This window comes from Ursus maritimus, unplaced genomic scaffold (assembly GCF_017311325.1).
Source record: "Ursus maritimus isolate PB19 unplaced genomic scaffold, ASM1731132v1 scaffold_35, whole genome shotgun sequence".
In the NCBI taxonomy this organism is placed as follows: Eukaryota; Metazoa; Chordata; class Mammalia; order Carnivora; family Ursidae; genus Ursus; species Ursus maritimus.
The window spans coordinates 21,843,619-21,864,874 of NW_024426119.1; the positions used below are offsets into that span (position 1 = coordinate 21,843,619).

At 44.4% G+C, this 21,256-nt stretch overlaps 2 protein-coding genes across 2 annotated transcripts in view; both read left to right on the forward strand.

The window, feature by feature from the left end:
* Positions 1-2,267, forward strand: part of LEO1 (LEO1 homolog, Paf1/RNA polymerase II complex component) — a 37,306-nt gene extending 35,039 nt beyond the window's left edge. Inside the window, exon 12 of the mRNA XM_008705978.2 lies at positions 2,028-2,267. Coding sequence (XP_008704200.1) covers positions 2,028-2,132 — 105 coding nt within the window. The 3' untranslated portion in view covers positions 2,133-2,267. The remainder of the gene's footprint in view (positions 1-2,027) is intronic.
* Positions 2,268-3,644: 1,377 nt separating this feature from the next.
* Positions 3,645-20,598, forward strand: LOC103676752 (RNA polymerase-associated protein LEO1-like). The gene is made up of 9 exons (XM_008705975.2): positions 3,645-4,414; positions 6,347-6,449; positions 7,963-8,108; positions 9,183-9,267; positions 10,389-10,483; positions 11,011-11,145; positions 13,368-13,506; positions 14,417-14,576; positions 20,088-20,598. Exons 2-9 carry the CDS (start codon positions 6,369-6,371, stop codon positions 20,141-20,143), a joined length of 897 nt encoding a protein of 298 aa, XP_008704197.2. The 5' UTR covers positions 3,645-4,414; positions 6,347-6,368; the 3' UTR covers positions 20,144-20,598.
* The last annotated feature ends 658 nt before the right edge of the window (positions 20,599-21,256 follow it).

Here is a 21,256-nt window from a genome sequence, read left to right on the forward strand (position 1 = left end):
TTCCCAGGCAGAATTCTGGAGCATCTGACCCTGGACGGTGGATTGGGATCGGTGCCAGCTGGACTTGTTTGGGGAGCCCTGATCGTTTCCAATCTGCTCGGCCGTGTCCTGCATCCTTGAGGACAGGCTCTACCACCTGTTACTTATTTATTTTACAGTTTTTATTTAAATTCGAGTTTGTTAACATACAGTGTGATATTAGTTTCAGGGGTACGGTGTAGTGATTCAGCCCTTCCATACATCACCCAGTGCTCAGCACAGCAAGCGCCCTCCTTACTCCCCCTCACCTTTCTCATCCACCTCCCTACCCACCTCCCCTCTTTGTTGTCTGTAGTTAAGAGTCTCTTTCTTGGTTTCAGGCTCTGCCACCTTTTAGAAGTACCATGCCAGTCCTTTAGTTCACTCAGACTAAACTCCTTAGAGAATTTTAGAGCTGAAGATGTTTAGAGCTGAAAATAAAATGAGGTTTACGTAGGGAAGGTTGCCACAGTGGGCTTGCATGTAAAGTGTTTAAAATAAGACTTTCATCTGAAAATAAATGAAAAGACAAACGGTAGGATTGAATGTCCTCTTTGCCTTTGCTGATGTTAGACTGGGAGAGAAGGAAAGTATCTGGATTTTCTCTAGGCTAGGAAGTAGGAGGGAGCTCTTGTCACACCCTGGAGGCAGGATCCATCTTCCAGATCACTGTTTGGATAACTTCACTGTTGCCAGCTAGGAAGTAAGTGCAAGAGGACTTCTGAAAATCTCTCTGGATTCATAACTTTCCCCCTGGAATTCTCCTGTGGCACGTCAGGTCTGTGGGGATGCATTTGGGGTGATAAGGCAGGAAACAGGTGTGGGATGGTATCTTGCTCCTCAGAGGGCCAGCCATAGGGGGCATCAGAGGGCCAGCCATAGGGGGCATCAGAGGGCCAGCCATAGGGGGCATCAGAAAAAGTCGCTGTGCCAGCTTGTGCATCCAGAAACATTCTCTGGTCATAGCAAGAGAGCCTGGCCTTCCCCAGCTTCAGCCTTCCGACTGTTCCCCCTGTTGAATTTTTGGTGAGGAAGCCGGTTAAGGCAGTTCTGGAGCGCCATATTGCGTAGCGATCCATTTTCGCCAATAATTAATATTATTTAGATGTTGCTATATTTGAATTCTATCTGTAAAAATTGTTTTTAGATAACTTCCTGAATTGTTTGTTTCTATTAGAACATCGTACATGATTTTAAGTATTGCAGACTTGTGTAATAGGCCTTTAATTTCTTCAAATATTTTTTTAAACCTTTATGATGGGAGTTTTTAGTATATCCCAAACAGGAAATCATTATTTTAAAAAATTGATGGGCTTTAAAATACTGAATTTTATTTTATTTTAGTTTTTTAAAGATTTTATTTATTTGAGAGAGAGAGAGAATACGAGGGTGGGAGGAGGGGCAGAGGGAGAGGGAGAAACAGGCTCCCTGCTGAGCAGAGAGCCCAATGCAGGGCTCGATCCCAGGACCCCGGGATCATGACCTGAGCTGAAGGCAGACTCTTAACCGACTGAGCCACCAAGGCGCCCCTAAAATACTGAATTTCAGATAACAAAGAGGTGAAATGCCAAGGAAGCAGAAGAAGAGTTTAATTAAACACCTAATCACAGTAAAAATATTCCACAGGATTAGTGGTTATACAGGAAGACTTCTTTGGAGAGCCCTGACCCTTCCCAGGCAGTTTCCTGTCTGCCCTTCTCCATGTACAAGGCCTCCCTTTCAAGAGATTGCTTATACTTTCTTAGCTCTTCCTTCCAGTCCTGAAGTTGGGTTGTTTTATAGTTTGTAATTAGCTCTGGATAGTTGTCATTTTTTAATGCTTCTAGTACTTGTAGATTTGGAAACTGGCCATGACCTTCACCACTGGTTTTATTCATTTGATGAATGTTCTTATTTTAAAAATTATTTTGTGTTTTCAGAGGATCATTCAGCTCAGAGCTACTTTTGATAAATCTTCCTAGAAATATTTTCTATTGACTTTCAGATTTTTAAAAATTTTATTTGTTTAGGAAGGGGAACCTTCTGGAAAGAGAAAAGCAGAAGATGATGACAAAGCAAGTAAAAAGCATAAGAAGTATGTGATCAGTGATGAAGAGGAAGAAGATGATGATTGAAGCACAATGTGAAAACATTTTATGTATTTTTTGTACAGTTTATTAAATATGATGTAAACATGAGTTATTTTGATTGAAATGAATTGATTTGCTTTTGTGTAATTTTAATTGTAATAAAAAAAATTTTTAAAGCAAGTCTCTGTTCAGGAAGTCTATTTTACCTAAAGCAAATTGATTCTGTATAAGCCAGTGAATTCCTCCCGCTCTGCCCTTCCCCTGCCGCACAAAGAAGCTTCCCAGTCAGGGCCAGGTGAGGCAAGTGTGGCATTCCTCTGGGGTGCAGAGTTCAAAGGGGCCCGAAAAGAGCTTCTGTAATTGTTGTTTGCTAGGGCTGCCATCACATAGTACCACAAACTGGGTAGCTTAAAACCACAGAAATGTGTCCTTTTACAGTTCTGGAGCCTAGAAATCCTAAATCAAAGTATTGGCAGGGCCAGGCTCCCTCTGAAAGCTCTAGGGGAGAATCCTGCCTTGCCTTGTCCTGGCTTCTGGGGGCTCCTGGCAGTCCTTGGCTTTTGGCAGCTGAACTCCAGTCTTTCCTTGGTCTTCACATGGCTCATTTCCTTTGTTAGCTCTGTGTCTCTGTGTGTCTCCATTTCTTCCTCTCCTTATAAGGACACCAGTCAGTGGGTTTAGGACCAACCCTAATTCAGTGGACTTTATCTTAACTAATTGTATCTGCAGAGACCCTACTGCCAAATAAAGTCACATTCTGAAGTTCTGGGTAGATAGGAACCTTTGGGGGGGGGGGTATCCCTATTCAGCCCATTATAGTAATCAAGATAAATACTATTGTGATATGACGTTAAAAAAAATTGGGACTAATGCAAAAATCCATGATGAACAGAATGTCAGCATTTTACATAAACAGGATCTGATGGCTGGAATTAGGGTAAGGCAGGTGAGGAGAGTAGCAGAAGTACACAGAGCTGGATGGATCTTTGCTTTACTTAAAATTTTGATATTTTGTTCATGGGGTTTTTCACATGGAGTTTTAAAAAACATTGTATTGCAGTGTCATTTATCTCGATCCCTGAGATTTTGACATCCCTTGTATTTTTCACCCAAGGTGAATGTCTCACTTTTGCCTCCCAGTCCTGGCCCTGCTTTCTCACAGCATGCTGGCTGGGGTCCCAGTGAACATCCGAAGAGAGGGAGCCAGGTAAAAGCTGCATTACCTCTTGGAGGTTTTATGGCTAGCATGGAAAGTCACATCCAAATCCAGTGCCTTCTGTTCATTAAAAGTGAGTCACTAATGTGTACCTGTATTCTGAGGGAGGGATTTGACTCCTATTGATGGCTGGAGTGGCAAAGAATTTGCAGGTATGTTTAATTTTTTTAAAGGATTTCTTTATTAGAGATGGATTGTGCTCTCNCCCCGAGTGTGGAGCCCGACTTGGGCTCGACTCAGGGCTTGATCTCATGACCCTGAGATCATGACCTGAGCTGAAATGAAGAGTTCAACACTTAACTGACCGAGCCAACCAGGCGTCCCTGCCTGTATATTTTAAATGTACCACACACGTATTTGTCTTTTCTGTGGTCTCCTATGTAGACTAATCTTTCCCTTATGAGTGGATTCTGTCTACTTCCTTTCTAGTGCTGTTGGTACAGTCTGGGAGTGGTGGCTGTGGGAGGCTTACCTGAAACCTAACGACAGAGAAAGAAAAGTGACATGGAAAAAGAAGGAGGTCTTAGATCCCCAATGTGCCACTTTGCTTTTTCTTTTTTTTTCTTTTTTTCTTTTTTATGTGCCACTTAGCACCAAAACCTCAGTCTCTTGCTGTTTGCTTATCAAGTTGAAACTCCTATGCCTGGCTTTTAAGAGCCTTCATCCTGGCTGTCCTTTTTAAGGCAGTATATTTTCTGTTTTGTTTTTTTAACTAGTAGTCATGTGTATCCGTTATTAAGCTCTTTTCGTCTCTAAACCCACCGTTTTATACCAAGCTTTGTGATGCTGAAGCCGAGATTCTGCAAGCATGTTTCATCTTTGCCAGCTGCCCCCTGTTAGGGGGCGCTGGAGGAAGACCGGAAGACTGAATAACAAAGAAGAGATTGCTCCTTCCTGTTTGTTTATGGAACTTTCTGGAAGCTTCCTGTCAACTTGCAGTTTTTCTAAGGGGGCCCACAAACACTTCTTCACCTCAGCAGAGGCAGTTCCTTTCCGCAGCAGCTCATTCATTTTGCAGCTTTACCAGAACTTGGAGAGCCAGCTTCATTGTATCCCCTCTCCGCCCCCCTCCCTGAGGCATCAGTGCCAGCTGGACACTTCTTTTCCTCAGGTATGAGTTTCAGCTCCATACTATAAGTTTTTAAGTTTAATAATTCCACCTCTTCCCTTTGTTCCCTCATTTCTAGGAGTGGAAACCTAAGTAAAAAAATATTTTTAATTAAATTCTGTGTAGACAGCTGGTGTGTTTTCTGTTCCCCAACTTGAACCTGACTGGGTAGTCCAGGAGACAAATCCTTAAAGATGTGATTTGTAGATTAGTTTGGGTTTGAATGCAGATCTGAGCTCCACACCAAAGAAACGGGATGTCAGCGATGCCCAGAGTGGTGACATGGCGAATCAGATTATCCCCTCCGGCCAGGGGCTCAAGTGGCTGCTACACTGGTTAGGCAGTAGCGACGATTATGCGGACTACAGTGTGGGGTGGGTACTTCCAGGTGCCTGGGAGCACTTACAGAAGAAAATTACAAACTTAGGTCTTTGAACATTCAGCTCAGGTGGTGGTCAGAGAACAGTGAGCTTTCCTAATAGCCCTAACGAATCTTCTGTCTCGTAGTCAGAGGGCTGAGGTAGCTGAATATTAAACATTCAATTGTGCGGTTGCAGAATTGCAACATTAGTTGAAGTCACAGCCTCTCGAAGGCTTACGTGAAAGGATATTGATAGAGAAAGAAGCTAGGAGTGGGATGTCTGTTCGGACTCAGAAGAAACAGAAAAACTCAATTTCCTAGTCACTCTGAGCCTCCCTTGCCTGGGAGAAGCAGTTTGCTTCCCTGCGTCTGAGGAAACTGGTCTTTCCTTGCTTGAAAACACTGTAACAACGTCACCTGGAGCAGGTTCCGTTCTCCTCAAGACTCAGCCAACTGCATGCTGTCTGACCCACTTGGTACCAGCCACCCCACCGCTAGGATCTCCTACTCTGACGGAGAAAGCACAAACTCCCCACTGAAGAAGAAATAGCTTGTAGAGCAAAGGAACTGCAAGGTTTTGCTCATACAGGGAGAAGCCTAGGGAATATGTGTGGAAATACTTGCTAAGATGTGAGCTGAAGGACGGACTGTAACAATAGCTTGGGCCAGATCGACTGGTTTGCGTGCATTTACGTGTTCAGGGTCCGCTGTGTTAGCACGTACGGCGGGACATGGCTCCGGAGTCGCTGAGCTACAGCAAACTCACTGCTGGCCTCCTTGGAACGAAGCTTCCCTGGCATTATGTGGAGGGAATCCAAAGGCTTAGGGAGATAAGAGTGTTGGATTAAACATATCTTGTGTTACCTGCATACCGCCCCTCACCTTCTCCAGCTACTCCGCTTCTCCCCTGAGAAGCCCGGATGAAAACAACTAACATTTAATATTCCACAATTTCTGAGGGTCATGATTGGCTTAGCAGGGTAGTTGTGGCTCAGGGTCTTTGATGAGGCCGCACTCAAGGTGTTGGCTGAGAATGCATTCTCTACAGGCTTGCCTGGGACGGAAGGATCTGTTTCCAAGATGGCTCACTCACGTGCTCTTGGCAGGAGGCCTCAGTTAGTTGCCACATGAGCCTCTCCATAGCAGTTTGTGTGTCTTTGTGTTATGGCAGCTGGCTTCTCCAGAGCAGATGGCCTAAGGAGAGAAAGAACAAGGCAGAAAAGCGACACTGTTGTGGCCTAGCCTTGGAAGTGAGGTTTTATTCTATTGATCCCATAGGCCAACCATGACACATGTTGGAGGAGCCCGCAAGGGCAGGAGTATCAGAGGCAGGACCCACCAGAACTATGTTGAAAGCTGGCTATCACAGCAGCTTTGCTTTCTACCAACCAACTTAGCCACCTTCCTGCTCCACAGATACTTGTCAGGCTTCTGGGGGCTGGGCTCAGGGAGCCGGTTCCAGGTTGGCTTAGGGGAGATTTGGTTTCTGAATCTTGGGAAAATGTTGAAGAGATGGGCTAAGAACTGTGTGAAGAACCTCAATGAGAGAAATTAATACTGTCATTTTCTCCCAGCATTGAGGGTCACAGTGGGACCATGGATCTGTTTGGAGACATAGATGACATCTCTTCAGAGAGCGATGGAGACAGCGAACAAACTATCCCAGGGCAGCCTGCTGTAAGTACAATCACCTCAACAGGTCCTATTGGTCAAAGAAAGTTTCAAAGGCTGAAGGGTCTGACTCCTGTGGAGAGAGGACATCGACAATTGAGCAGCGGTCTGAAACATCTGAGGAATGGGTGACTTTCTCAGCTATGTTGGGAATTGCAGATATTTGAGGGCACAGACGGAACTGCTCAGAATGAGGTCAGTGCCATACTTTAGGGGCTAAACTGTGAGAACTCATAATTTGAAAACCTGTAAGTTTTTCTTTCTTTCTTTTTTTTTTTTTTTTTTTAAGATTTTATTTATTTGAGAGAGAGAGACACAGAGATAGAGCATCAACAGGGAGGAGAGGGAGAAGCAGACTCCCCGCTGAGCAGGGAGCCCGATGCGGGCTCAATCCCAGGACCCTGGGGTCATGACCTGAGCCAAAGGCAGGCGCTTAACCGACTGAGCCACCCAGATGCCCATTGATTTAAACCAGATGCCCATTGATTTCAGTTTTTTTTTCCTTTTTTTTTTTTTTAAGATTTTATTTATTTATTTGTCAAAGACAGAGAGAGAGAGAACACAAGCAGGGGGAGGGGCAGGCAGCGGGAGAAGCAAGCTCCCCACTGAGCAAGGAGCCAGATGCGGGACTGGGTCACGACCTGAGCTGAAGGCAGGAGCTTAGCTGACTGACTGACCTAGCCACCCAGGCATCCCTGATTGAAGTTTTCCTTAACGCAAACCTGTGCCAGAAGGCATGTGCTGTTCGACTTTCTTCTCTGATTTTAAGTTACTTAGTACTGAGGGGTTGCACATTTTCACAGTTCTGTCATTTAAAAATGTCTTATGAACTAGAATGATCAGTAGGGGAAGAAAGGGATAAAGAAAGGGGGGGTAATCAGAAGGGGGAATGAAACATGAGAGACTATGGACTATGAGAAACAAACTGAGGGCTACAGAGGGGAGGGGGGTGGGGGAATGGGATAGACCGGTGATGGGTAGTAAGGAGGGCACATATTGCATGGTGCACTGGGTGTTATACGCAACTAATGAATCATCGAGCCTTACATCGAAAACCGGGGATGTACTGTATGGTGACTAACATAATATAATAAAAAATCATTATTAATTTAAAAAAAAAAAAAAAAAAAAAAAAAATATAATAGGTTTAAAAAAAAAAAAAAAAAGAAATGTGAGGCTGCTTGCCAAGGTTACAGATGTGGAAAATAAACAGTTCCAACTTCCCTAAAAAAAAAAAAATTAAAAAAAAAAAAAATAAAAATGTCTTATGAAACCAGATATGTTGACAGAATAGATATTTTTTCTGGTAATGCAGGCCAACAGATCTTGTTTCCCATAGTGGTATTTTTGGGGGAGAGGATGAAATTTTAGGGAGAGGGCTGGAGGGGTTGCTGACTGTTTTGTTCCTAAAGTGGTGTGTGAATTTATTTTCAGTCACACCTGAATCTCCTAGTACTCTAGAAGGGCTAGAGCATTTTTCATTTCACTTCAAGCTCTCACATCCTGACTCCTCTCTTAGGATGAACTTGGAGTGCCTCAGGACCACCAGGAGGAAGAGCCGATTTCTGAAACCAGAATGGAAGTAGAAATCCCCAGTATCAACTCCGATTTAGGAAATGAATTGTACTTTGTTAAACTACCTAAATTTCTCAGCATAGAACCCAAGTAAGAGGACTGATTAAAGTTTTTTTTTTTTCAAGATATTAAACTAAAATACGTGGAATGTAAATGTTTTTTTCTTATGAGTTGGAGATTCCTCATATACCTCTGGAAAAGTAAATTTAGGATGTGCTGTGGTAAAAACTGATGGGTTACTGTGAGAATTTTATTTGTAAAGATTTTATTTTAAGATTTTGTTTATTTGTCAGAGAGAGAGCACAAGCAGCGGGAACAGCAGACAGAGGGAGCTGCAGGCAGAGCAGGGAGCCTGATGCAGGACTCGATCCCAGAACCCTGAGCCCAAGGCAGACATTTACCCGACTGAGCCACCCAGGCGTCCCTAAAGATTTTATGTATTTATTAGAGAGAGAGAGAGAGTAAACGAGAGGGGGGAGGGTCACAGGGAGAAGCAGACTCCCTGCTGAGTGGGGAGCCTGGGGCGAGGCTCAATCCTGGGACTCTGGGATCAGCACCTGAGCCGAAGGCAGATGCTTAACGAACTCACTCAGCCACCCAGGCGTCCCTTGTGTGAGAATTTTAATGTGAATGATTTTTCTAGCATTTTGGCTCTTATAAATAAACAGACATGATAGCTGATAAGGTGGTTTTCACTAGCGTAAAGCTGAAAAATCAGAAGATGAGATTGAGAAAGTTTACTAGAGAAATCATAAATGTTCAGTGCAAAAGCCACTATGACTGGAAAAGACAGTGATTTGGGACAACAAAATAGTATTGATGGGTATTTTTCATAAAAGTTCATGAGTATAGTTCTTGTGTAATTGAACAGGATACTTTTCTTTAAAAAATAGAAAGATAGACCATTCTTATTTATATTTTAGAAGACACATTTCTTCAAACAAGACTTTGAATTATTAGCCACACTTGGATTTTATTTCAAATAATGTTTTAAAATCAAATTTCAAGAAAGTACACCAATTTGCATACATTCTTGAAATTTTACACGAAGTCATTTGTTTACTGTGACTTTTAACATGGTGTATGTTTTAAAGATGACTATTTTATAAGCATTAATATTCATTACTAAATATGGCTAATATGAGATCAAAAAACGATTTTTAGACCTTTCGATCCTCAGTATTATGAAGATGAATTTGAAGGTGAGAAAGTGCTTGACGAAGAAGATAGAACCAGGTTAAGATTAAAGGTACCATTCTATACGATTCCTTTTTCTTTTTCTTTTGAAATTTTTCGTTAAGTGAAACAGGTAATGATTTGAGACTTGAGATTATGAAGTGATCATTTATGTTTAGTCTTCAGTCAATAAACAACTTTAGAACGAGGACTGAAATGTCTTTTCAGAATATTTTTAGGGGAGAAGTTATATACTCTTTTTTTAATCCCTGTAATCGTCACTTTTCTAACCTTTTTCTCGAAGTTGTAATGGTTCAGTGGAAGTAACGATACAGATTCTTGAAAATTGTTAGCTACTTCCTCGAGGATAAATGTAGTTAGGTGTGTGGAGCTGCCTCTGCTTAGATCCCGGCAACCACCCACGGCGGAAACCTCTCAGGCTCTTCATGGAGCTCAGACTCTGCACAAAGAGAGGCCTGGTCTTCAGGCGGCTCCTCTCAGGAAGGCCTGGGACGGCAGGACACCGGTGCTCTCGCAGGCTGCTGTCTTCTTGCTGGGGGTCGTGGACGAGCTGCTGCCGGGGGGCAGAGCCGATTTTTATGCTACCTTTGTGATTTGGAGTTCCCTACGACATGGGTAGGACACGTTTGAACTAAAAAACAGGGCAAAGTGGAAGTCTCCGGTTTTAATTTGTTGTTCATGTCTTCATCGTGTACTCTTTTATATTTTTAATTTAATGCCCAGAGCTTCCCTGTCTTACTAGGCCAGGCTTACTAGTCCCTCCGTCATTGGGTTCGTAGCCCTTCAGGTGGACTTGCTGCCAGCAGAGGTCTCCATTTTAACTGCCTACCCCATGTGGACCCAAAGCGTCATCCTCTCTTCTTTGGAGCTCCGTGTGTGTGTGTGTGTGTGTGTGTGTGTGTGGTAATACCTCCATCCTGCATCGTACGTAGCTTCTGCTTCCACTGCTATGAACTAGAGCTTAGGAAAGATTTAAACAAAATGGTCAGTTTAACTAGCCTCTGTAGGTATTTGTAGCGGGAGGGTTTCCACGTCTCCTGATGGGCTAGTTCTTTTGGGAGCTTCCTTTATCACTACATATGAATTCTTGGCACGGGTTATAAGTCACTGGAGGAAAAAAGCACATGCAGTTTAGTTACATTGCTTTTCTAATGCCTTTGTGTTTTGAACCAGGTAGAAAATACGATAAGATGGAGGAAACGCCGGGACGAGGAAGGAAATGAAGTTAAGGAAAGCAATGCTCGGGTGGTCAAGTGGTCTGACGGGAGGTAAGCCCGTAATGTCCGGAGGGCGCTGGAACACCCAGAGGGATGCGGGAGGAACGGAGTTCTCTGTGCAGGACCTTACTTTGGGGCCATCTTTCATCTTTCATTTGGGGTTCTTTGTTAACTTGAGAATTAACAAAATCTAGGCCTCTGGGAGGACGCTTGAGAAGTGGGCCCAGGATGTGATCAGATTCACGGTAGCTGCCTTCTTGGGGGGAAAGCCTAATGCTTAGCTCACACACATGAGGCACTAATGGGCAGTAGAAATCGGTATGCTGGAAAAACAAGTTTCTGTCTTATTAATGAAGGGGTCGAGACTGGGAAAATGACAAAACAATTATATTCGTAGTTAAAGGAAGAATGAATTTTACCACCTTTTGCTTTAAAAGGGAATACGTTATTTATAGCGCCTCTGAGTTTCTCATGAATGGAGTACGTGGTTCCTCAGCATTTAAGTAAAATCAGGGGAGAACGGGAACTGTAGGATTTGTTCGGTGTCCACCGCAGTACTGAATGGTTTCTCGTTACAGCCTTTCCCTGCATCTAGGCAGTGAAGTGTTTGATGTCTACAAAGCCCCGATGCAGGGCAGTCACAGCCACCTGTTCGTCCGAGAAGACACTGGTCTACAGGGACAGGCCGTCTTTAAATCCAGACTCACCTTCAGGTAACTGTTCACGCCGGCATGTTGCTACTGGTAGTGAAAGAGCGGCAGGGCGGGGTTGGCAGAAAGCCTGACTCAGCCCCGATTGACGTGATTTCAAGGTGCAGCTCGCCAGGGACATGGTCTGGTTCCCAAGCTCGTTTTCCACTTTTACTACAAATCGCTGTTTCTCAGGGAGCCAGTACTTGCTGTCAAAACCAACAGGAGGCCACTGTGTAAACCAGACGACCAGCGAGTGAATTCACATTGGTCAGTGCACCTGGTAGGCCTAGAAGATGGGTCTTTGCCACTCAGTTGGCCCGTGTCCTTTCCCTTCAGTGGCATTTAGCTGGGAGGCTGGCCGATCACGAGCGCGTTGTTGGCGTGTGCAGAGGAGGAAAGGGCTGGATGATGAGAGGGGCTGCGGCCTGACCACACGCGGGCGGTGTTCCATATCCAGGCTGCAGCCTCTTCTCTGGACGCTACTCACTCCCTCCTCCACACACCTGCCCACTGAGGACACAGTGCTTCTGTCCTTCATGCGGCTCTCCTCAAAGTGGGGCCCTTAACAGACTAACTGTGTGCACAAGCTTTCTTTTTGAGGTCATGGAAATGTTCTAAAATCAGAGTGTAGGGGCACCTGGGTGGCTCAATTTATAAAGATTACAGAATCCTTATAAATAAATAAATGAATAAATGAATAAATAAATAAATTCAGGTTGTAATAATGGTCACACAACTTTATAATTTTTTTTTAAAGATTTATTTATTTGAGAGAGAGAAAGAGCATGAGCAGAGGGAGAGGGAGAAGCAGACACCCCGCTGAGCAGGGAGCCCGATGTGGGGCTCGATCCCAGGACCCTGAGATCATGACCATAGCTGAAGGCAGACACTTAACTGAATGAGCCACCCAGGCACCCAACAACTTTATAATTTAAAAAAATTGTTTAGTTGTATATTAAAATGAGTGAATTTTATAGTATGTAAATTACCCTTTAATCTGTTACCCCTTTCTAAGGCTAGACGGCTTTGAGGTGGTACCTCACTTCTGTGTAAGCTTGAAGAAGATTCTCAATCTCACTTTTATTTTTTATTTTTTTTAGAGAGAGTGTGTGACTTGGGGGGAGGTGCAGAGGGAGAGGGAGAGAGAATCTTTTTTTTTTTTTTTTTAAAGATTTTATTTATTTATGTGACAGACAGCCAGCGAGAGAGGGAACACAAGCAGGGGGAGTGGGAGAGGAAGAAGCAGGCTCATAGCAGAGGAGCCTGATGTGGGGCTCGATCCCATAACGCCGGGATCACGCCCTGAGCCGAAGGCAGACGCTCAACCGCTGTGCCACCCAGGCGCCCCGGGAGAGAGAGAATCTTAAGCAGGCCCCACACTCAGGACAGAGCTCAACACAGGGTTCGATCTCATAACCCTGAGATCATGACGTGAGCTGAAATCCAAGAGTCGGACGCTTAACTGACTGAGCCACCCAGGCGCCCCTCACTCTCACTAATATTTTAGTTTCCTTATCTATAAAGTAGAGATTATATCTACTTCACAGGACATCAGTTAAGTCAAATAACACATAAGACGTCACGCAAGGCAGAGACCTGGCATAATAAATGTTGCTCAAATCCAGCCTCTTACTGAGCTCCTTCGAATGGTGTCGTAAGAGACGAACGATTCTACAGCGTGCTTTTTCCCCTTGTGCTCCGTGTTCCACACGCCTTACGTCCCATCTCTCTCCAGCCTCAGGGACTCTCCCTTTCTTCTTTCCCAAGCACTAAAAACCTGTCTCCCTCTCGTCAGGGCTGTACTACTTTCTGCGCCAGGGACTCCTAGTCCAGCTGCTACTGTCCTGCGCTGTCCTGAGGCCTCCTTGCTTTGACCTTCCTTCTAATCGTATTCAGATGGAGGGACGCCTCTCTAGTTCTCGAATCGAATTTTGACTTTTGGCCTCTGCAGCACCCTCGTGGAACTGAGATTTCATACCCTTCTTTTCTCTCTGATTGTCATGGTGGGGGGGTTTGGAAAAGCCCTTGACCTTGCTGCCTGCTCTCCTCCTTCTTCCACTTGCCCTTCCCCCCATCAGCTTTCCCTGGAGAAGGGACGGACGGAGGGAGGAGAGAATGAGGACGCCTCAGAGCGCCAGGACCCGCGGCCCGGCCTCCCTCATCTGCCGAAGGGGAAGTGGTCACTGTCCACACCTGTCTGTGCCCTTGTATAATCGCCTCTCAGTGTTCTTGTCTGTCCCCAGCAGACCTCACTCGACAGACTGTGCCACACACAGAAAGATGACCCTGCCACTGGATAAGAGATGCGCAAAGACCCAGAGGATTAGGATCTTACCAATGGCCGGTCGTGATCCTGAATGCCAGCGCACGGAAATGATGAAGGTATGTTGGCTAAGCTTTATCCTGGGATTTTGGGGGCATTAAGAGCTGTACTTCCCAGAATACTAATTCACAATTTTGTATTGCCACAACCATTTTATTTCTTGTCGTTATCAGGGAGCCAGCTTAAACCCGAGCCTGTGGTGAACCGTAGTAATGTCAGTGGCTCCTGGTGCGATACAGCAAACCACACACTCACGTGCTCTCTCTTCAGTTTGAGATTTCAGGGGAAATCTGATAATTTAGAAAATGTACCCTTCGACAGAGATCATAAAACTTTGTTAGCCGGATAGGAAATGCTAGAAGGTCAAAAAGACATTCCCGACTCAGTCGACATGAGCTCTGCCTCGTGAACACCAGTGTGTGGATTGCCAGGTGGAGGAAGGGTGTGAATGGTCTGCTTTGGGGCTCAGGGAGCCTCCCCTACCAGCGCCACCTCCTCTGTCATCAGGGCCATGGGGAAGCTCTCTGGGGTGAGGGGCCCAGACAGGACTCTCTGGGCCCCGTCGTAGTTTGGTGGAGCCCGAGCAAGCCGGGTGTCTGTCTCAGGGCTTAGCAGAGACAGCCTCCCTCACGTGTCCACTGGGCCTGGCCGAGGTCCCTCAGGCTGGCTGCTGCTGTCTGGGCTCTGAGTGGCTGGCAGCACGGGGCACGCTGTGGCTCCCAAGGCCACGTGTGAGCCAGTTCTGATCGGGCCGTCAGCGCGAGGGAGCCTTCTGCCTCTTCACCCCGTGTTGCCTTCACACCTTCGAACGAAACTACACAAGGTGACCGCTGTGTGTGGTGACAGGTATGGAAGGGAGAGAGCTGTTCTCTGAAGACAAGAAATTGTCTTCAAGACACTTCAAGTGGTTTAAGTGGATACAAAGATAGTTCATTTTTTCAGTAAAAATGTTGATTTGCTTCTTTACAGAAAGAAGAACGTTTGAGGGCTTCTAGTCATGAGACAATCCATCTGTGGGAGAAGCAGAACCAGCAGGGGCTGAGTGTCCCCTACCAGGACCCCAACAGTGTCCATGAGGAGGAGGAGGGCGCCAAAGCCATTAAAAGCCATTACCAAGGAGAGTTCCAAGGTGAGCTGGGCAGGCTGATGGGCTTTCACTCCCTTGTCCTGCTGTGATTTACTTAGGAAAATAGTACAAAGGCCTTTTATTTTTACTATTTTTGTTAGGGGCATTTTCCCCACAGAAAAGCTTAGCTGGGAAAATAAGGTACCCTCAAAATCAAATCAATTAAATAATTTATGTCCTTATGGGGGAAAATGTGTAATGAGCAGCTTGCCTCTTGTGTAATTGACCCAGTATTTAAACTTTGTAGTTTTTAATGTGTGCATAAAACTCTTGGGTGTTTAAAAGTGATGACTTCCTCAGAACAAAACCTCCCAAACTGAAGTCATTTCAGCAGGTCTGAAAGTTATACATACCTTCTCATCAAAACTTTAAAAATGTTGGGGCGCCTGGGCGGCTCAGTTAAGCGTCTGCCTTCGGCTCAGGTCATGATCTCAGGGTCCTGGGATCGAGTCCCACGTCGGGCTCTCTGCTCAGCAGGGAGTCTACTTCTCCCTCTCCTCCTCCCTCTCAAATAAATTTAAAAAAATCATTTAAAAAAATGTTGGCTCTTCAAGAAAAAATGTACAGTGGGAAGCAACAACATTCAGGAGAAAAACTCGGGAACAAACAGGTCTTCATCTTTGAGGGTCAGTCCCATGTCTGAAGTTCCTTTGCTTTCAGAGGAACGAGCCAGAATCTATCCTTCAGACGGCGATGAAGGATCAGAAGAAGAAAAGGCTTAAAGATTACTGAGACCAAGGAAGCCGACCAGTGCTGAGGTAGAACCACGTTTGTCCTGAACCCAGGAGTCCTCTCCTGGAATGAAGAGTGGCTCCCAGCCCAGGAGCACACACCGGTGTCTGTGGGCCTCACTGAAAGTCAGTGAGGTCAACGCAGTGACAGGACGAGGAGCGGCCGGAGGAGGGTCTGACCCCTGTGCTCAGGCGGGTGTTGGAAGGCTGCTCGGAGGAGACCTCTCACTGGGTGTGGAAGACAGTGTTAGCTTGCAGGACACACGGGCCTGGTGGGCGTCCTAGGGGGATGGAAGGGCCTGTGAGAAAACGTGCCGGGCTCTGAGGCACCACCATGCTCGACAGTAATTCAGTGTGGTAGAGCAAGGGGGGTGCCGTGGTCCTTGTGGTCAACAGGCGTCTTTCTTGTTTGGGTGTAATAGTAATTGAGGGTTATTCCATGTTCACATTATTAAAATACTTTCCCTTTAATTATTTTCTTTTCTACTTATGATGTCCTAAGTGCAAATAAATTTTAAGTCTTAAAATACACAGGGAATCACTATATTATTGCCCACACACCATTTACTTGATTCACTGTTTTCTGAATGTTTAACATGCTTTACTCTGGGTTTGGAGTCACAAATCGGAGTAAACGTCACAGTAACAGAAATGTTAAGCATGTCAGTTAAGCACTAGTCACCTAAGGGAGGCATTCATTTTTCATATAAAAATATATATTTAAAACTTCAGGGGCGCCTGGGTGGCTTAGCTGGTTGAGCATCTGACTCTTGATTTCAGCTCAGGTCGTCATCTCAGGGTTGTGAGACTGAACCCTGAGTCGGGCTTCACACTCAGTGTGGAGTCTGCTTAAGATTCTCTCTCCCTCTCCCTCTGCCCCTCCCCACTGCTTGCTTGCTCTCTTTCTTTCTAAAATAAATAAAATATTTATTTATTTTAAGGATTTTTTTTATTAGAGCAAGAGAGAGAACAGCAGGGGGTGGGTAGAGGGAGAGGGAGAAGCAGGGTCCCCGCTGAGCAGGGAGCCTGATGGGGGACTCGATCCCAGGACCCTGAGATCATGACCTGAGCCGAAGGCAGACGCTTCACCAACTCAGCCACCCAGGTGTCCTAAATAAAATCTTTAAAAAAAATAAAACTTTACAAGTATACTGAGAAAGCACATAAAATGCAAGAAGTCTTTTTAAAAAACCCACAGAATTTAAAATACTGAATTTTAGATAGAAAAAGTGAAATAATGAAGCAGGGGAAGTCATATGATTGGAATGTCAGTATAGAAGGAGGAGGAAGTGTCCCTCCTGCGCTGACCGCTGCCCAGGGGAAGCCCAGGTTTGTGGGGCCTGAGCAGCTAGAGACAGTGTCTGTGGACATGGGTTGCTGCGGGGGGGTGGCCTTTTTTTTTTTTTTTTTTTTTAAGATTTTATGTACAATATAGTGATTCAAACTTCCATGCAGCACTCGGTGCCCATCACAGCAAGTGCCCTCCTTCATCCCCATCACCTGTCACCCGTACCCCCAGCCCCTCTCCCCTCTGGTAACCATCGCTTGTTCTCTATAGTTAAGAGTCTGTTCCTTGGTTTGTCTATTTTTTTCCCTTTGTTCATTTTTTGTTTCTGACATTTTACATGAATGAAATCATAAGGTACTTGTCTTACTCTGAGTTATTTCACTTAGCATTTTATTCTCCAGCTCCATCCACGTCAGTACAAATGGCAGGATTTCATTCATTTTTACAGCTGAGTAATATCCCAGTATATATACACACCACATCTTTTTTTTTTTTAAGATTTTATTTATTTATTTGACAGAGAGACAGCCAGCGAGAGAGGGAACACAGCAGGGGGAGTAGGAGAGGAAGAAGCAGGCTCCCAGCGGAGGAGCCTGATGTGGGGCTCGATCCCATAACGCCGGGATCACGCCCTGAGCTGAAGGCAGATGCTTAACGACTGAGCCACCTAGGCGCCCCACACCACATCTTCTTTATCCATTCATCTAGCGATGGACACTTGGGCTATTTCCATAATTTGGCTCTTGATAATGCTGCTATTAACATCAGGATGCATGTGTCCCTTTGAATTAGTGTTTTTGTATTCTTCGGGTAAATACCCACTAGGGCGATTGCTGGATCATAGGGTAGTTCTATTTTTAACTTTTTGGGAACCTCCATCGTGTTTTCTAGTGTGGCTGCACCAGTTTGCATTCCCACCAACAGTGCAAGGCTCCTTTTTCTCCACATCCTCACCAACACTTGTTGTTTCTTGTGTTTTTGATTTTAGCCATTCTGACAGGTATGCGGTGATAGCTCTTTGTAATTTAATTTGCATTTCCCTGGTGACGAGTGCTAATGAGCATGTTTTCATGTGTCTGTTGGCCGCCTGGATGTCTTCTTTGGAGAAGTGCCTGTTCATATCTTCTGCCCATTTTTAAATTGGATTATTTGGTTTTTAATGCCGAGTTGTATGAGTTCTTTATAGATTTTGGAGACTGACCCTTTATCAGATGTGTCATTTGCAGATATCTTCTCCCATTTAGTAGGTTGCCTTTTAGTTTTGTTTTTCCTTTGCTGTGCAGAAGCTTTTTATTTTGATGACGTCCCAATAGTTTATTTTTGCTTTTGTTTCCCTTGCCTCAGGGGACCTAGCTAGGAAAAAAAATTGCTGCCTGTGCTTGCTTCTAGAATTTTTATGGTTTCAGGTCTCATATTTAGGCTTTTCATCCATTTTGAATTGATTTTTGTATATGGTGTAAGGAAGTGGTCCAGTCTGATTCTTCTGCGTGTAGCTGTCCAGTTTCCCCAACACCACTTGTTGAAGACACTGTCTTTTTCCCGTTGCATATTCTTTCCTGCGTGGTTGAAGGGGACTTGACCATATACTCATGGGTTTATTTCTGGGTTTTCTGTTCTTTTCTGTTGATCTATGTGTCTGATTCTGTGCCAGTAGCCTAATGTTTTGATGACTACAGTTTTGTGATATAACTTGAAGTCCAGAATTGTGATGCCTCCAGCTTTGCTTTTCTTGTTCAGGATTGTTTTGGTTGTTCAGGGTCTTTGGTGGTCCACACAAATTTTAGGTTTATTCTACTTCTGTGAAAAATGCTGTTGGTATTTTGATAAGGATTGCATTAAAGGTGTAAAATGCTTTGAGTATACACATTTTAATAATACTTGTTCTTCGGCTTTCTTTCTTCAATATTTTATCGTTTTCATAGTTCAGAGTTTTTCACCACTTTGGCTGGGTTTATTCCTAGGTCAGGATTGTTTTGGTTGTTCAGGGTCTTTGGTGGTCCACACAAATTTTAGGTTTATTCTACTTCTGTGAAAAATGCTGTTGGTATTTTGATAAGGATTGCATTAAAGGTGTAAAATGCTTTGAGTATACACATTTTAATAATACTTGTTCTTCCAGTCCATGCACATGGAATGGCTTTCTTTCTTCAATATTTTATCGTTTTCAGAGTTCAGAGTTTTTCACCACTTTGGCTGGGTTTATTCCTAGGTATCTTATTTTGGGTACAATTGTAAATGAGGTTGTTGTCTTAATTTCTCTTTCCGCTGCATCATCGGTGGATCGAAATACAACGGATTTCTGTATATTGGTTTTGGATCCTGTGACTTTACTGAATTTGTGTTATCAGTTCTAGCAGGTTTTTGGTGGAGTCTTGGGCTTTCTATATACAGTGTCATGTTATCTGCAAATAGTGAAAATTAATACTTCGTCCTCACTGATTTGAATGCCTTTTCTTTTTGTTGTCTGACTGCTGTGGCTAGGACTTCCCCTACTATGTTGAATAAAAGTGGTGAGAGTAGATATCCTTGTCTTATTCCTGACCTTACGGGAAAAGCTCTGAGTTTTTCTGCATGGAGGCTGATGATGTTAGCTGTGAGTTTTTCACAGGCAGCCTTTATTACCTTGAGGTATTGGTTTTGGATCCTGTGACTTTACTGAATTTGTGTTATCAGTTCTAGCAGGTTTTTGGTGGAGTCTTGGGCTTTCTATATACAGCGTCATGTTATCTGCAAACAGTGAAAATTAATACTCCGTCCTCACTAATTTGAATGCCTTTTCTTTCTCTTTGTTGTCTGACTGCGGTGGCTAGGACTTCCCCTACTATGTTGAATAAAAGTGGTGAGAGTAGATATCCTTGTCTTATTCCTGACCTTAGGGGAAAAGCTCTGAGTTTTTCTGCATGGAGGCTGATGATGTTAGCTGTGAGTTTTTCACAGGCAGCCTTTATTACCTTGAGGTACGTTCCCTCTAAACTTATTGTTGGTTTTTATCATGAATGGATGTTGTACTTTGTCAAATGCTTTTTCTGCGTCTAGTGAAAAAATCATATGGTTCTTTCTCTTACTGATGTGATCTATCACATTGATTGACTTGCAAAAAAAAATTTTTTTTTTAAATATTTATGTACCTGACAGCCAGCTAGCAAGAGAGGGAACGCAAGCAGGGGGAGTGGGAGAGGAAGAAGCAGGCTCCCAGCAGAGCAGGGAGCCTGATGCGGGGCTCGATCCCAGGACTGTGGGATCACGCCCTGGGCCGAAGGCGGACGCTTAATGACTGAGCCACTCAGGCGCCCCGTGACTTGCAAATACTGAACCACCCTCACAACCCAGGAATAAATTCCACTTGATCAGTTGGTGAATGATTTTTTAAAAAAAATACATTGTTGGATTAGGTTTGCTAGTGTTTTGTTGAGGACAGCTCAGAACAATTGTAGACAAAATTTCTTGAAAATGTTTGATATTGAATTTTACATCTTATCTCTTGTATCTGTTCAGGAGGTGAGGCCTCTGGAAAGAGGAAAGCAGTGGGTGAAGAGGAAGAAAATGACTGAAGTATGAAATGTGCCCTCACTGTATGCATTGTACGGACCCTTGAGGAACACAGGTTTGAACTGCATGGGTCCACTTACAGCTTTTTTTTTTTTTTGATAAATATGGTACAGGGCTGTAAATGTATTTTCTCCTCCTTACGGTTTTCTTAATAAATTTTCTCTAGCTTACTTTAAGAATATATAATACATTTAATAAGCAAAATATGTATTAACTGTTATCAGTAAGGCTTCTGGTCAGCAGTAAGCTATTAGTAGTTAAGTTTCTGGGGAGGCAACAGTTATACTTGGATTTTCGACTGTGCAGGGAGTTGGCACTCCTAACCCCGTTATTCAAGAGTCAACTGTATATTGTTTTCAACAGTTTGTTTTAAGGCAATGGTGACATGACTTGTTTTGATTGAAATGGAGTGGCTTTTGCATAATCCTAGTTGTGAATAAAAAATGTTTAGCAGCAAGTCTGCGACTTCAGAAAATCCATTTTTCCCTAACGGGCAGCTTATTTTGGTAACTGTTCTAGGTCTTAGGTTTTTGTGCGTTTTGGCTGCTCTGCCCCACCTCTTGCTCCTGGCTGGGCCAGAGGTGGGCTTCGTTCAGGTCAGGTATTGCTTCTTCGGGGATATCCTTCTCTCCTGCCTGGCTGGGTCTGCAGCCCTTCTGCGCTTTGTTATTTATTTCCATGGGCATGGCACTAACTCCCGTTGACCGCATGGCCCTGTGGTCTCGTCAGAGCAGGCACAGCACGGGAAGGCTCCCTGGACACGGGGTGCTCTGCCAGGTGCCGTACTGGCCCTACCAATTCTTTTTTTTTTTTTTTTTAAAGATTTTATTTATTTATGTGACAGAGAGACAGCCAGCGAGAGAGGGAACACAAGCAGGGGGAGTGGGAGAGGAAGAAGCAGGCTCCCAGCGGAGGAGCCTGATGTGAGACTCGATCCCGGAACGCCAGGATCACGCCCTGAGCCGAAGGCAGACTCTTAACCACTGCGCTACCCAGGCGCCCCAAGGCCCTACCAGTTCTAATCCTCAGAACGACTTGAAAGGCAGGTGCTGTTATCCCCATTTTACAGACTTGGAAGCTGAGGTTTAAAGAAGTCTAAGACTATCCAGAGACGC

Excerpts from the sequence above, each read along its gene's own strand:
- LOC103676752 (XM_008705975.2), top strand. The coding sequence starts at position 6,369 with ATGGATCTGTTTGGAGACATAGATGACATCTCTTCAGAGAGCGATGGA. Across the intron at positions 11,146-13,367 it reads AAATCCAGACTCACCTTCAG|CAGACCTCACTCGACAGACT; the intron begins GTAACTGTTCAC and ends GTCTGTCCCCAG. Across the intron at positions 13,507-14,416 it reads AGCGCACGGAAATGATGAAG|AAAGAAGAACGTTTGAGGGC; the intron begins GTATGTTGGCTA and ends GCTTCTTTACAG.